The following is a 16909-nucleotide window of genomic DNA, read 5'->3' as shown; positions in this document are numbered from 1 at the left end:
CTTAATGGCTCAAACTAACATAATAAAAATGCAATGAACAACTGAGGCTCAAGTCTAGAAAATTATATTTGCTTTTATATATATTTTTCATTTTTTATATTCATAACTGATAGCTAAGTTAGATATCCTGAGGGTAAAATCTAGAAAAAGGGTTCCATGATGCAAAACTGAAAAGGCAGCTCCAGTCTTGCAATTTAATTGGGGTGAGGAAATCACTGGTGAGATTCATCCTGTGTGAGGGCCCCTGGGCTCCCTGCCTTGCTGTGCCCACCTCAGGCAGGCAATGGACCTCATCCAGGGGGCAGAAAAGGGTCCTGCCAAAGGCCTTAGCCCACACCTAGTGAGAAGAGAACAGAGCTCTAGATTTCCTCAAGAATTGCACTGGGCCTGGTCTGACATGAGTTGAATTTCTTTTCCTGAAATTGGAAGTGAAATATTTAACCTGTGATGTGAGACTCAGCAAAGCCAACCCATCACTCTTCTATAACCCTGAATTTAGCTAAGGGAGTCAGATCCAGCCTTGGCTTGCAGTATCAGCTCTTCTCTTTTCATGCATGATTTTAGGTGTGCAGAGTCCCTTCAGTTAATTAAAAGATTGACTTAGTCATATGCAGTCACTGAACCATGGGCAAAACCTTCAAAGTGTGAATTCTGTGGAAGAAGAAAGATATTTTTAAATATTTGTTCATCAAAAATATTTCTCACTTGCTGTCACCTGCTGTATTGAAGTGGCCCTGTGCCTGGTTTTGCATTCCCTTCAAAGTCCATCCAATAAATAGTCTTTAAAATCAGCTAAGAAAAAAATTAAATTACGTCTCTCTCATACCAAGTATGTACAGGTGAGCCTATGGAAAACACTTTCTGGTGGTTTTGCCTGCCAAAAGGGAATGAAAAAGCCTTTTTTTGGTGCTCTACAAGAAAGAAACACGTTACTAGAATGGCATTTGGCTAATAGTGCAGCAGATAAAAACTAGGTCATGGCAACAGAGGTGGAAAGGGCAGAAAAGAGAGAAAATTGTTTCATTTGGGGGTGAAGGTCATCTGAAATAAGTGATTTCACATTTAAAAGGCCACTAAGGAGATAACTGATGAATTTTAACCTAATTTTATATTGCTTTATTTAATTCTTTTTTTCTTTTCTCATTTGTAATGCTTACGTGTTCAGGAAGTTGAGGTAGGTTTTTCAATTTTAACTTGTAAATATCTGTAGAGTGAATAAAAATATTTACAATATATTATAATTCATTCTATATTTGAAGCACTTTTGATCAACTGTTGATGTTGTTATAAATGAAATGCATTGATACATGTTAATTATTTTGTTAATATTGATTAATTAAAATATTAATATGAAAATTGCTTAAGCTTCATTTGTTACAGAAGGAATAAGAAATTTTTAGCACAGTAGTATGAACTCTAGTAGAATGTTTAGAAATGCATAGATTTATGTCAGGGAGGTCTTTTACTGAATGGGAAATTCAAATCTCTTTAATCAAGTTGATTGTATTTTTATATATATATATATATATACATATACATGCTGCTTCTCATTTGGAAGAAGTTGCAGTGAAATGATGATATTCCTGTAGGGACAATCAGAGTTCCACCTTCTTACAAAGTCATTTGAGGATATTGTTATAAATCTCACCCCTTCTTTAGGACTGGCACAAAGCCCTGCCAGCTTCTGAGACAGAGCTTGAGGTGTGCATTTAAATGTGACACAGATTTTCTGCTCCCCATATCCACAGGGTGAGTTTCACCTTTATGGTGCCATAACCCTTCAGTCTCAGTTCTTGCTTGAAGTGAAGCCCAGGTTCTGTATTTTGTGTTGCTGTGGTTTAATCCAGGTACCACCCAACCACACCCTCACCCTCCCCACTACCTGGATGGCAAAGGGAGGAGAATTGGGGGGGAAAAAGGTAAACCCCATGAGCTGTGATAAGAACAGCACTATAATATTATTATTATTATTATTATTACTACTACTACTACAAAAGGAGAGATTAATAAACCATAAGAAGGACAAGTACTGCCCAGTACAATCTTCAGCACCTGCTGAGCAGTGCCCCCCAGTACTGACCATCTCTCCCCAGCCTCCTCAGCCCAGTTTCTATTCTGGCCTTTAAGGGGTGAAATATCCCTTTTGGCCAGTTTGAGGCACTTGTCCTGGCCTTTCTTCCTCCTGGCTCCTCTCTGAAGAAACCAGGGAAATTGAAAAGTCTTTGGCTTGGAGTAAACATTCCTCAGCAACAACTAAAACATCAGTGTGCTATCAACATTATTCCCATCCCAAATCAGTGCTGTACCAGCTGCTAAGAGGAAAATTAATTCTATCCCAGCTGAAACCAGGACAGTTGTCCAACTGGCAGAAGTTATTTTGAACTGCTATTGACTGTATTGCTCTAATGTATGTATAGTCATTATTTACTCCTATAAATAATAATGGGGTTTATATATTGAAAATCTCATAGGTTTTCTGTATTCCACCTTTTAGGGGTTTTTTTCCCCGTATTTTCTATGTTATCACACTGTGGTTTCAGGCACATTCTAAAATAAACATAATTTCAATTTTCAAAATGGAATACTAAACAGGCCTGCATGAAGGAGAAGAGGAGGAATAATAGATCTACAGAAGAGATTGCTGTATTGTAGGGTTTTTTTTGAGGAAGGTGCATTTTTTTGTAAAATATTCCTTTGACACTGAAATTGAGATAAACCCCCTTTCCAATCCTTATTTCAAAACTGGTTCCATATGCCACCAGCATAAGAAATTCTTGCTGGGAGTTGAATTATTTAACAGTTTCTGATGCTGGAAAACCAGAAGCAAAGCAACACCTTGGAAAATATATAAGCAGGTTGCTGAAAAAAATTCCCCCATAAAAGCTGAAAACCCAACACATTCTGAAAAGTGATTAATGCTTGGTGAATTTAGCAGTACATCATCATCAGTTACAAAGCATTGTATAACCATGAGGGGGTTTTGTATTAGCAAAGCTGTGAAATTCAAAGGCAAGCCTGTGATTCTATTTCTGGTGCCAAACCCTGTACTTGTGAAAAAAAAATATGGATACTTTTGATGTATCTGAAATAAATTATGGCTAAACAGGCTTTGCTGTTATTGTGGAACATTATTACTGTCCATGAAGTCAGTATGACACTGAGCATGAAAATACTGGTTAAAAAAAAATATACATTTCCTTCTGCTAGTCATGCAGAATAATTTGATGTAACCCAGCATTTGGCCATGATTGCCTGCTCCAGAACAATCCTGTCCACAGTGCTCTGAAAGGAACATGGAGTGCATCTCCTGGTGCTCACTGAGGCTGTGGAGTCCTCACTCCTGGAACAGCCTGCTCTGACCCCATAAAGTCGTGCTGACTTCCAAATCTCCAAAATATTCCAGGTCAGGGTGAGCTGGATAGCATGAGAGCGTGTGAAATTCAGTGTACTGGAGATAAATGGTAAATGTAGCCCTATGGAAGAAATAATTTAGGTCTCTTATTCACACAGATGGGTTTTTAGTTACCATCCTGGCAGGAAAAAGAAATCTCAGTGTCATTCTGGACAGCTTGATGAATACATCTCTTTAGTGGCATCCCTCAGGAAATGAATATAGAATACTGGATATATTAAAAAGGAAACAAAGATTAATATGCAGAAAAATCTGACAGTGCTATAGACATTTTCTATGCTTCCCCATCTCAAATAGATAATTCTGTTGTTATCACATCCTCTGAAAGAGGACACAAGTGAGATGCACAGAGTGTGCTGAAATGGATATATCAGCTGGGCTTAACTCCACTTCTTCAGCACTAGGGTTGATGGCTCTCTGAAGCAGGGAAACTTTTGCCTTCAGATAAATATCTGCTAAGTGCACAGAATACAGATTGATCCAATCCATGCAGTTTTCCATTCTTTCTGAGAGAGGCTAGTTTGCAACAATCATTTGGCCAGGCACTCTGACAGTCCCTGCTTTCTCCTGTGTAAAATCCAGTGAGAATTGTGTGGAACAGAACAGCAACACTCTCAGCACAATGATCTCTTTACATCAGATTTCATAAAACTTTTAAAGTTTAATAGTGGGAACAGTGACAGAAATATTCACTGCAAGTGCTCCTGGAAGTTGTTGTACTATTTAAATGTAGTGTTTGCAATATTACTCCTATATTTTTATACATTCACAACGGTGTGATTTACACGTGTGGATGTATCTTTGAATTCACTCTGCTGATCTTTCACTACACCAGGATGTTGTGGATCACGTTATACTACCTGAACAGTATGTTCTTTCTTTTCAAAGACTGTAGGCTAACATGAAATCATACAGAGTTATTATAAAATATTTAATAGTGGGCATGCTTTCAAAAACAATCCAGAAGAAAAATTCAAGGTTCTGAATCCAAGGACCTTTTATTCTTTAATTTCTAACCTGCATTTACTACTCTTTAGGACACAACCTGTTGATTAGTCTTATCTTATTGGAGCTAAATCTGTTAGAATCAAAACACAAGTTGATTCATTTAATTGTGTAAAATAGTATTGAAAATACTGATTCTATTTTTCCTGAGTTTTTTTTCTTTTTGTTTTAATCCCCATTTAGGATGATTATTTCAGAAACTGGAATCCAAACAAGCCGTTTGATCAAGGTAAACTCAATACACATTTTGTGGTTGTCTTCTGCTATTTTGTGATATCCCCATATGCTTTATGCCTCCCTTCCTCTGTCTGTCCCATGCTTTAGTGAAGAGCTATATTCATATTTACATCTCCTTCCCAATTTAGTCACAGCTTGAGGTGGTTTATGTAGAAGAGTTTGACTCATCTCGCTATTTTTTCACCATGTTTTTTAATCCCCATCCATTCCACTTGCTGTTCAATGATGAAATGCGTGCTCAGAGAGATTGTCTGTAACCATGAATCTTGGTTTAACATGCAATTTAAAACAGGGATCTTCACGTTCATTTTCTTTCATGTTAAAGGCTTTACTAAATTAATGTTGTAAATGTAACCATTGTGTTTTCTAACACTCAAGAGGCCAATTCTTTGAAATCAGCTACAATGCATGAATTTCAGGGCTGATTTTAAAAGGGAAATGGTGCTGTGTATATGCTGCTGTTTCAGATGCAGGTTCTGTAAATGATGTTTTGCACTTTGTCTTGGTGAGGGTTTAAGTTATGGCAGTACCTCAAATATTTCCAGGCCAGCCACTAAAGGATAGGAAAAATACCCAAAAACCCCCATTCTAATTGTGTCCAGGATACAACAGCCATAACAGGAAAAAGAAATTCAAAATTACTTAAGTGTTTAAGAAGAAAATACTTACTGGAAGTCTCTGAAGGTGCTTTTGAAAATTTCACTTTGTGTCTATTTCTATATTTCATTGCCAAGCATGTTCCTTGTATTGTCTGTAGCTCATAGGAATATCTTTGGGGTTAGAGCTTAGGAGTGTAGATTCTCCGTCTTTAGGGAAATGGAACTTCAGTGTCAAAGGAAAGGCAAAGTTGATGCTTTTGTCAAGACACATATCCACAGAGGTTTTCAAAGGCATTCGAGGGATTTAGGATTACAAATCCTATTGACTTCAAATAGAACTTATGCTCCTACTACTTTTGGAGGCCTTGTGACCCTCTGTTTTCCCAAGAGAAAAAACAAAAAGGTAAATCCTGGCAAAGTATTGCAGAGAGATTTTGAACTGACATGCTTTAAAACTATCCTGTATATTGTGTTACTGAGATGTCTGACTGTGGGCAAAAGCAGGAATGCTTGTAGAGAATCTAAAGTCACACATGGATACCTTGAAGGGATATGTCGGATGTCTGGTAAGATTTCTGTCTCTTTGTAAAGAAAAGGATCATTTCTTTTTCAGGGTAGAGTTTCTCTGACACTGGGGATGTCTCTGCTCAGGAGACAGAATGCAGACTGTGGGTGCAGTCTGAGCAGGGTACTCTGCCCTGCACAAGAGCTGTGCACTGCTTTCTTCTCAAATCTTACAAATGGGTTTTATTTGGCCAATAGATCGTTCTTTTTGACAGAGGTCACTGCTCTTGGCTGTGGCAAAATTTGCCCTGACTAGAACGTTAAAAATAGCCACTGAAACATTTCTAAAGATATTTATTATCCAAAAAAATAATTGTTTGAAAACTGTTGATTAGTTTAGTTACATATGCACAGAGCATGTGAGTCTTTAGTCATTGATTCCAGTGTTGTCATCCAAAAAATGAAGAGAAATTATATGCTGCTGCTGTGGGCCCTATGAGTCAGATGCTGACAAGACTAATCCTCAGTTTATATTTGCATATAGGTATGTATATGTGTGTAAATGTATACATGATATATTTATGTGTATATAGAGAGAGTTGTATTAAAATAGAAACTGCTGAGATGAAGGAAGGAAGGAAAGAAGGGAAGCTTTATCTTTCCCAGATGTTCCCACCAAAGCTTAAATTTCTGTAATTTTCCACAGAGAGGAAAAAGAACAGTCAGAAGAATTTGTCCCAGCTCTTTTATGCAGCATGAGCTGCAAGACAATTGTTTAATCTGTTTTTCTTTTTCCATTCTCCCTGCCCTGGTATTTTTCCCATGTTGTTCTATTTCACTTTGGAGAGTTTAAATGTCCCTTATGCTCTTGTATGGTTTTGAAGATAGAAAAACTTTCATTTTATATTTTTGGGATTCTGATATCTAGAGAGCTTGTGCAGATCCTGTGGTGAGGAGCTCTAGCTTGCTCCTGTGAATTCACTAGCAGGTCTGTGTTCTCACCACACCATTGTTATTTTGAGGAATATCTCAAAGGCTTCTTTTAACCTCACAAGACCAAGATTCTTCCGAGTTACTGAAGAGAAAAAATTTCTCCAGTAGGTGAATGAAAACAGATTTGGGATTTTATAGAAAATCTAAGTGTGGTGTCACCAAGCTAAAGCTCTTTTTGCAAGTACTAACTTTTTGGAACAGGTTTACAAGTTTTTATATTAAAAATCTACTTCTCGATTCTGCTTGAATATTCTGATTGTGAAGTCTTTATGTGGAGCCAGACTGCAGAACCAGGCTGGAGGAGCTGGGAGGGCAGGGTTGGAAGTAACTGAAGGCAGGAAGCACCTGCCAGAGGATCTCACAAAGGTAACTGCAGGATTCCATATGTTTAACAGATTTAAAAACCAGCAGTAATCAGAGGTTTTGAAAATCAGCAAAGTTCTACTTCCAGGCTTGGACTTCATTTGCATCTCTTAAAGTAGTCTGCTGCATCCAACCAACTCTCTGCTCTTTTCTAACAAAAAGCTGGCTTTATTCGGCAGGATGAATTATTTAATTGTGCATTGAAAAACAATAACGGTGTAATCAAGCTGTCTGCTTTCTGCTTGTAGTGTGGAGAGAAATACCTGAGTGTTTGTCTCAAGAGAAGAAATTCCTTGTTTTGTAAAAAAAGCATTCGTGGCTTTCACTGAAACCTCCAGGGAGTGACACGAGGTGTGTTTGGATAACAGATCTGTTCAAGGGAAGTCAACTTGAGTGGTTCAACTGCAACTCAGAGGGCACTTGAGTGATCAGAGGGGGTTTTTTTTCAGCTGAGCTACCAGCCCAGCTTTATATTCATCTTTAACCCAGGAGAAACCAATACAAAAGTAAGACTTACTGACAGAGCTGAGCTAACGAGGCACTTGGACTGCAGAAGGCAGCAGAGTTTGCAGCCTGGAAATGATTGCTGGTCATTAATATTGAATTTGATTCTGTCACAGTTACAGAAGCAAGAAAGCAGAAGAGCAGAAGGGGCAGGTAGTCAAGATTTTGAAATATGAATCAAAGAGTTGGGTTTTTTTCCTGACAAGGTCATTTGAGAGTTCTTAAGGAGCTTGACAGCTAACCTGGCATACTTTCCTAGTCTTCTTCATCCACTTTGGAGAAAGAAAAGAGGGAATAGGGGAAAACTTTAGCATAATTCAAGTGAGAGATTTTGAAATGTGTCTCATATTCAGCACCTATTCAGACTTGCCAGAAAATGAACTCATTAAGACTTTATGGATTCTGTTAATTGAAAACTGTTAAATAAAAAAAATAAGTTTAAGTTACTGAAAAGGTTTGCTAGAAGCCACCCCTAAAATTGCTGGAAGCAGTTTGGAATTGTGTCCAATTTGCCATATGACTTTTTAAAAGCATCTCTGCCCACAACACAGGAACTGTGGAAGTAATGGGGTGTACTTTGTATTGCAGATGCATGAGCTGTGAATCAAAACACCTTTAAAACATTCAGCTGCCATTGTTCTTAATAACACATCTCTAGAAGGATGCAGTAAGAGGGGTAAAAATGCGATTCTGTGGTAGTGCTGATTTTTTTCCCCCAAATATGTGTTTAAAACCATCCACTGAACTGTGGGATTTTCTGTTCAAGGAGGTGCAGGTTTCCCCCTTTCCATTTGGATTGTGACACTGTCAGATGGTTGCAGTGGATGGAGCTGGCCTGAGTCCCCTCCCTCAGCTCTGCCTTCAGCACTGAGACACAAGGACTGGCTGGAAACAGGGTACACCTTTACCCATTGCTGGTGGTAGCAATACCAAATGTTCCAAGCTCCAGGGAAAAAAAAGCTCCTGATTAGAAATAGTCTGACCTTTCCCCCTTGTCTTCCAGCCTTTGTCTTTCTTTTCACTGTCTATTCCCAATCCTCTTCCCCAATAACTGAGAAATCTGGACAGGGATGTTCTTTCTCAGGGCTTTCATTATCTGCCCTTGGAGAGGAGGGAATACAAAAAAATAAAAATATTCAAACTCCTTATCCCAGTGTATTATGTGAAGCATCTTTATCTGCTTGAATTGGACCTATCAATGATTGACTCTAATGTCAGACACAATCATTTAGACTTGACTATCATTATTAATTACAGACATGTTCTCATTTCAAAGAGCTCCCCTTGAGCACTAATGAAAGGCTGAACTAGCAAAATGCCCTCACTTTCAAGAGGAAACATTGCTTTGGAGTGGATTGAGGCCTCCAGTGTAGCATAGCCTGTGACTTTCACAGCCCAGCAGCCCTGTGAAGTGAATTTACCAATTTAGAGCATTACATTTCAAGATGAATGTGTTGGTATCAGTGCTTCCTCTCCTGTGCATCACATCCAACCTGTGTCTTTCCAATGTTTAAATCACAAATCCAGACTCCAGAAATGGGCTTCTGCAGCTGTGCAGAAAAAAAAGTTTGCCTAAAATTCATAAGCCTTCCAAAACAAAAGGAGTGAAAATTGGAAGCCTGAGATGCAGGATGAAAATCATAGAACCTGCAATTATTTTTGAACATGTAATTTTCTGTTAGCCCAGTTAAGATGTTCTTTCAGAAAAGCCTGAATAAATTCCTCACAAAGAGATGTTTAGTACTGAACACATCTCTAGCCACAAATATATGTTAGTTTTATAATAAATGTTTTCTATTACAGTGCCTCAGATGGCAGATTTCAATTGAATAACTTATTTTGCAATTTATTTTTTGACTGTGCTTGAATTAGTTTTAGAGGCTTATTCATAGTGCAAGTGCACATGAATTATGTTTGCAAATCTTCAGTAAATCAGTCCAATTTTAGAACATGTTAACTGAATCAACCAAAAACAATAGCTGAGATGCAGCACATGAAATACACTGTCTCCCATCAAATGCATTTCCAGCACATATGGCTGCTCATCTCCAGACAGATGCACGTGCTTCTTTCTGCATGCTACAAGGGTAATATTAAATTCCTTATAGGCTTGTAAGCAACCAATTTTGTCATTAAATATGGCACAGGGAGTGACAGGCTGGGGTCCTTGTGTGTGATTGCATTGTGGCTGATGTGCTTTGAGCAGAGGCCATGATCAATAGGCTGCTTGGCTGGAATTTTATTAGCACTTGGGGAGCACTTGTTAGTTTTGTCAATAATGGTGCTGGCTTGCTTTTAATATCTCTTACTTCATTGACTGTGAAGCAGACATGATTTTCAGAGGGAAATTCATGCCCTCCCCATGCTCAGCCAGCTTCCATTGAAATAAGGGAATTTTGGGGGCATATCACAGAACCCAGCCCTGCTCTCTTTGGCATCTCTCAGCAAGCAGAGGTCTCCTTCCCTGTGCTTCAGTTCAGTATATAGGAACTCGTTTTTCGTAACCTACCTAGACTTTTAAAGGTGATATTTGTAAATACATGCCTGCAAATCTTCCTTCCTTATTTGCTGCAAATCTTCCTTCCTTAGCCAAACAGCTTTGGTTTGTATTCTGATTAAGAAGGCCAAACCAATGAGGGGCAAAGCCTCCAGCTTTGAAATGTTATTTGACTTAAATTTTGGATGGTATGGCATCTGCATGCCAATGTGACCCTTGAGTCACTATCCAGTCAGAAGAGTAGTTTGAACAGTATTTAAACATGTTTATATGCTTGCCACTTAATGGATGATTACTGTCATTTGGTTCTAGCTGAAAAACAGGAACTCCTGTGGAGAATAAAAGTAGAAGGCAGAGTGGCAATGGCCATAAAAATGCATAATGGAGAATTTTTAGAAAGAGAAAAATGTCAAAATAAAGGCAAGTTGTTTAAAATATAGATTTAAGTAAACTAAGAATTAGAGGAAGAAAAACAGGGATAATTAGCATTTGCTCAATGTAGGAAGCACAAACATGAATTGTCCAAAAGCTTGGCTGATTACAAGACCCTTGATGACTGCAGTGACCCTACAGAAAGTCCAGCTAAGTGAACTCTTAAGGGTGCACAGGTGGTAGCCTCAACCCAGAAAGCCAAGTACAAAGCAAGATCTTTGGGCTAAAATTTAGAAATAGCAATTTTTTACAGGTGTATTAGAAGAAAGAAAAAGAAATCAAGAAAAATGATGGCTCAGTGGAGAGAGATGCTCCTGTGCAGGCGCTGGTGAAAAGGCCAAAGCTTTGGCACCTGGCTTTGCTCTGGCTTTCACATAAAAGGGCTGCTGAGACCAGGTGGAAACATAGTTGATATCTTCATTTGGAATGTAAGATTCTGGATGAGGGAAAGGACAGGCTTGGGTAAATTAGATATCTATAAATCAGCTGGAATTGATCTATGGTTTAAGAGAATCGGCTGAAATAATTTTAGAGATGCTAAAAGTTATCCTTGAAAAGTTATGAAATTGTACAAGATTGGGAAAAGACAAGGAACACTGTTTATTTTTTTCTATTAAGGAAAGGAAGAAAATGGGAAAATGTATCCTGTGAGTTAAACCTAAAATCCTGGGGGAAAAAAAAATCTTCCACACTAGGATAAATATTTAAGCAAATATTTGTTAGCATCAGTAAGATCAGGGGGTGAATAAAACTCACATGGATGTCAAACTAAACTCAGTTTTTTTCTGTGACAATTACAGGCCTTGAGACTCAGGGATAAGCTCGCAGCATCACATATCTTGACTTAATAAGGTTTTTGACTTTGGTTTCCATTACTGCCTTATAAGCAAGTTAAAGAAATGTTGTCTAAAAGAAATAATTCTGAGGTGGCACAAAATCAGTTGGAAAACTGTGTTCTGGTAGTAGCTGTCATTGGTTCATGTCAGGCTGGGAGGATAAATTGAGTAGAGGTCTCTGTGATCTCTTTTGGGTCCAGTATTGTTTCCCACTTTTTAACATTACTGTTATTTACCATTTTAATTAAACTATGGATGTTGAAATTAGGCTGCCTATTAAAAGTGGCACAGAAATAAAATTCTGTCATCTTAAGAAATTTAAGAAATGGTCTAAAAACAAAGGATAAATTTAGTCTAGGCATATGCAAAGTTCTTATCTTTGAACAATCATCTGCACAAAACAGGATGAAAACCAATGAGTAATAAATTTGGAGCAAAGGGCTAGGGGATTATACTGGATTACAAATAGAACATGAGTCAACAATGTCATTCTGCTGCAAAAAAAGGCAAATGTTGCAGTGGCATGTGTAACCATGAGTAATCCTTCAGCTCTAAGCAGTGCCAGTAAGACCTTGGCTGGAATACATTGTCCATATTTGAGTACCAGGCTTCTTGGGTACTGGGAATCAACTGGAAAGTACCCAGAGAAATGTAATAGGGATGATCACAGTTGCAGAAAATATCCTCTGTGAAGAAAGACTGAAGGAGAGGAGCAAACCAACAAAACAGCACAACAAACCAAAATAAACCACAAAAAAGCAAAAAAGTGCACAAATCCTGCTTCTAAATGCTTAAAATTAAGTGGAGAGTGGAGGGCTGATTCTACATCCGTTCTGGATATAACAAGGGGGAGTAATTTTAACTGCAGCAAAGAAAATTAATTTTAGCCTTCATAGTGGCAGCAATATTTAAGCAGTGGGGAAAATATTTTAAAGAGGATGTGGAGACTCTGTTGAAAGGTGTTCTGGAACACATTAGACAAATGTCTTGCAGATAGTGACCCAGGAGTAGCTGGTCTACAGTGGAGAGGGGGAATGGAACCAGCATCCTTCCCAGAACTGCCATTCTAGCACTGTGACTCTGTGATTGTACTTTGATTAATGAAAACCAGCTAATTCCATTGAAATCGCAGAAGAAATGCTGAAGAAAGGATTTCTTAAAATAAATTTCCAGTCAAAGCAAAGAATAGAAAATAAATGAACCAATATCCTGGACAGATGTTTTGGCACCACCTGCAAAAATACAGGTTTTTACTTGAAGGAAGTAATGTTCCTAAAGTGCAAGATAGGCACTAACCATGGTTGTCATGGCCTTGCAGAGCTCTGTCAATGTCAACAGGGACTGGCAAAAGGAGGCCCATTCTCTCTGACTGTTTCTCCCTCTCTCTTGCTTTCTCACAGTCAGGAGGACTTACAGGGATGTTGTACTTTGTGTTAGTAGTTGTTCATTTTTTTTCTCCAGGAATAAAGGTTGTGATCTACCCCTAAGGCTAAAGGTCTGGGTGAAAATCAGTTACCTGTTCTTTTTCAATTCATGAGCTAAGATGTGATGATACCTATATACTTAGGAATTAAATCTCCCTCTGCTGTAAACCTAAGTGCCCAGGTCATCAAAACACTAAGTGAATCACAGCCATTTTATTTCATCTTCTCCTTGTTTCAAATTAAACATATTTGCATGAAATAATATTATTTCTTCTCTAATATGATTGCATTCTAGCTTTGCAGACTTGGTCATTTGGAAAGTTACTTTAAACTCCAAACTGCTGATGCTAAGCAGTCCACAGCAAGATGAATAAAGCAAATTTTCAAATGTCTTCTGGTGCTATTCTGTGCTAAAAAATTCCTTAAGCATAGTATGTTGAAATTTAGTTTGGCAAGTGTTGTTTAGTCATTTGATCTCATTCTGTCTTTTCTCTCTGAGTCCTCTGGTTGTAATATATCCATGGACTTCAGCATCAACACCTGTTTGTGTTTAGCAGCTATTGCCAACAGCTTTGAAAGGCTTGTCAAATTTACATATATTTCTTTGAAGTGCAAGGACAGGAAATCTGAAGACTGAAATTTTATTTCTGCTGTTCTCCTTGGAAGGTCTGTTTGAGGGTTTATTCTGTTTTACCCAGAGAAGATCAGTAGCAGCATTGTTTCCTTATGGATGTACATCCTTGCACTGCCCAAAATGTGGAAGTGTTAGATTCACTTTAGCCACAAGGCAAAGCAGTACAATAAAACCTGCAATATAAGTATGTTCTGCTCCTGGGATAGCTTTAATTTATATACTGAGCAATCAAATCAGTCTCTCACTTCCCATCTTATCTGTAACAAGTAAACAGAACTCTGAGTAACTGGATGTACAGTAGAGCAATCCTAGGGATGGTTGCACATTACAGCCACCTTTAATGCAATGTAAGTGAGCATCACTGTAATTATTGTTATATGATCTATATGTGCACTCATGGAGTTTATCCTTTATTTAACTGCTGGGGGTTAAAATTCCTCAGAAGAGGCACATATTCTCTAAGAGCAAATGTATCTTTGCTGGAAAGGCTCCAGCATTGAGGCTTGTTTCTCTCTTCAGTGGTGCCTTTTGAATGACCTTTCATATTTAAATCCAGTGAAAGCTTACTGACATAACCAGAAGTCTGCAAAACCAAAAGGGAAGAACCTCTGCACATCACAGTGTTAAACACAGGCATCTAACAAAAAATATCAGGTTCTATCTCAGTGGACATTAAGCTGCCTAAGGACTCAGTGTTATCGAAAAGAAATCCAGTAGCCATGATTTGTTAATCCTGTTCTCAACTCTAGCATATGGTTATAGTTAATTCAGTCTAACCCAATGGATTTATTTATCCTCAAAATCCAGATTATGTTTAGCTATCCCAAGGAAGATAAAAGTAAAACCATGAAAAGCCAGGTTCAAGTAGAGTCACAAAAAGCACAAGTCTATTTGAAAAATACCAGCAGGATGTTAATGTGAAGGATATATGCAAGTATCAGAAACATAAATATATTTATTGTGATAGTTTAGACCTAAAGACTATGAGTTATTATGTTTTTCATCTTTAGATACTTCATCAATAGAATTCCTAAATGTGACATTGCTGTGTGCTGGCTATAGGCTGTACTTAATTGTTCCCCCTCCTAATTGCCTGACAGAGCTCCTGGCTTCATCATTATTCTATTGCAAGAAATGGGACTTGATATTTAAGGAAACATTATTCATTTTCCTTATGTTTCTACTTCTAAGCTGCTTTTTCATGAAGTGGCACTTCTAGTGTATTTTCCTACACAGAGCTGTGGCAATAACATTTTTCCCAATGCCTATAAATAAATTAAGTATACTGTGGCTTGAAAGAGAAATTGCTATCAGCTGGTGTTCCACTACCTACAAAACATTTTATCTTCTTTCAGTTTCTATTACTTTGCTCTCCCTTGATTTTGTAGGGAAAGTTGTGTTCCCTGTTAGTGTCATGGGGTGCATTTGTGAGCAGTGTGCTTGATGTATGGAACTGTGGCAGGCACCCGGTGTGGAGAGCTCTGCCTTGGAAATTGCATTGAAGAGGAACTTTGTGGCAGATGAAGGTGTTGATATGATTTGGAAATAGGCCTGTTCATGTCAGTCAGTCAGGTACTTTATTTTTTAAGATAGGAAAAAAAATAAAGGTTGGAGATGAAAGAGGAGAGAGAGGCCACCTGTCGAGAGGAAGCAGAAAGCCCAGGAGGAGGAATGCACTCCAGGGCTACATTTATGGCTTTTATAAAAATGCAACAGGTTAACTTCACAGGCTGCAGATTTAAAGAAAGGACATAGTTGCTTAACTTTTCTCATCTGGACAGTTACCCAAAAGCTGGAGGTGGTTGTTCCTTTTGTCTGTGGTTCAGATTAGGAAGCCCCTCTGAGGTTTAGCTGAGCCTAATTAACCTTCAGTGGGCAGAAGTTAGATGGGACCAGGTGCAAACAAGATGCACACAGGGCCTCTTCTGGGCACTGATCTCAACTGAGACACAGCTCATGTTAGTTATACATAAGATGTTTGGAAATTGCTTTATCCACATTTTCTGAAATATTAAAGAACTACTAATTCTGCCAGGCTTTCAAATGAAGACAAGAACTTGGAGGAAATGTGTTGCATTAAATAACCATGACAGGTGTCCCTTAAGCAGAAAGGTTCTCCTGGAAATTTCTCCTCAGCCTTTGTGTCATACTTTGCCAGAGTATTTGAAAATTACCCAGTTTCAGTGGGAAAAAGGGTGTGTTGGAAACTTGTGGTAGTGTACCTTTCACTATTTGAGTTGGGAAGGGATGAGGAAAAGGGAGAAAGCTGAGAGAAGCAAAAATAAAGTATGCAGTAGATGATGTTGAATGCTTTGAAAAAGGATCATGTAGATTAATAATGGAATTTTTGTGTGGCAGTCCCCTGGCAGAGCTGATTTTTGCCTGCCTGTTAGTATTCTGTCTTTTTCATCAATCTAGTAGAGAGAAAAGAGTCTTTTGCTTGCTTTTCTGAAATAACGGGAATTCTGTGATCTCTGCACAGGTTTTAAATTATTTTTATTTTTTCTTTAATTAAAATATTGAATCCATACCCTTTACACCTTAGGATAATGAAGTTTTTATCTCACTTCTAGTTAGTATTCAGTGAAAGGGGGGATTGGGTTTCAGGAGGTTGCTGGAGCAAGGTAGTACAAGATGGAAATAGAGCTTTTTGTGTGGGGAAGGCAAGGAGTGAAAAATTAAAGGTATATCTGGAACAAAGGTGTTTTTTGTGAACAATTTTATTTGTTTTAGGGATGTCTATGTTAAATTCTATTTCACTATTTCCCTCCATGTGTTTGTCCAGTACATTGGCACAAGAGGTTTCAAAAGGAAACTATTAAAAACGAAAGTCTGAAATATTTACAAGCTTGTTTTTTTGAGGCACTAAATAATTATGAGAGACCATTCTTATGTAAATCAGCAATTTCCTCAATGATAAGAACACTTAGTTTGAGAAATTAATTTTTGGTATGCTGACTAAATAAAAAAGTTCATTAAAATCTTTGTAGTAGGGAGCTATTTGCAATGTTTTTTCTTGTATTTCAATTAGGGTAGATGTGATTTAACAAATATTTTAATAAAACTTAGTAGCATTTATTTTCCACCAAATGGTGTGAATTTAGGTGACATCTCTGACACACAAAGAGCCTAGGGTTGGATATGTGTGGTGAATGGATTTTATTTTAATGAATTTTTATTTTAATGAATTAATAGTATAATTTTCCTGTCTTAACAAATAAAGTTGGGCATTAACTCTAAATTCATTAATTCTTTTGCATCCTTTTTTTCTTTGGAAAAGGATGTACTAAAAATTCCTTTAAGCTTATAAAACTGGATGGGGTGTATGACAAATAGATTTAAATGGATTACTGAGGGGCAGAACACAAAGGCAGAATTTCATCAGTGTCAAATTCTATCCTCAGCTACGTGCGGGCTTCTTGGTCAAGTTACAGTGATTTAAATTGGGCTGTGAAGTTACAGTGATTTA

The 16909-nt window shown here is 37.8% G+C and overlaps 1 protein-coding gene across 1 annotated transcript in view; it reads left to right on the top strand.

Moving 5' to 3' along the window:
* The first annotated feature begins 283 nt into the window (after nucleotides 1-283).
* LOC129126821 (testican-1) overlaps nucleotides 284-16909 on the top strand; it is a 186985-nt gene continuing 170359 nt past the window's right edge. The window contains exons 1-3 of the mRNA XM_054643025.2: nucleotides 284-340; nucleotides 1166-1174; nucleotides 4601-4646. Of these exons, the coding sequence (XP_054499000.2) occupies nucleotides 284-340; nucleotides 1166-1174; nucleotides 4601-4646 (112 nt within the window). The remainder of the gene's footprint in view (nucleotides 341-1165; nucleotides 1175-4600; nucleotides 4647-16909) is intronic.

This window comes from Agelaius phoeniceus, chromosome 15 (assembly GCF_051311805.1).
Source record: "Agelaius phoeniceus isolate bAgePho1 chromosome 15, bAgePho1.hap1, whole genome shotgun sequence".
In the NCBI taxonomy this organism is placed as follows: Eukaryota; Metazoa; Chordata; class Aves; order Passeriformes; family Icteridae; genus Agelaius; species Agelaius phoeniceus.
The sequence above is the reverse complement of the archived record's forward strand: the minus strand, read 5'-3'. Positions and strand labels throughout refer to the sequence as shown.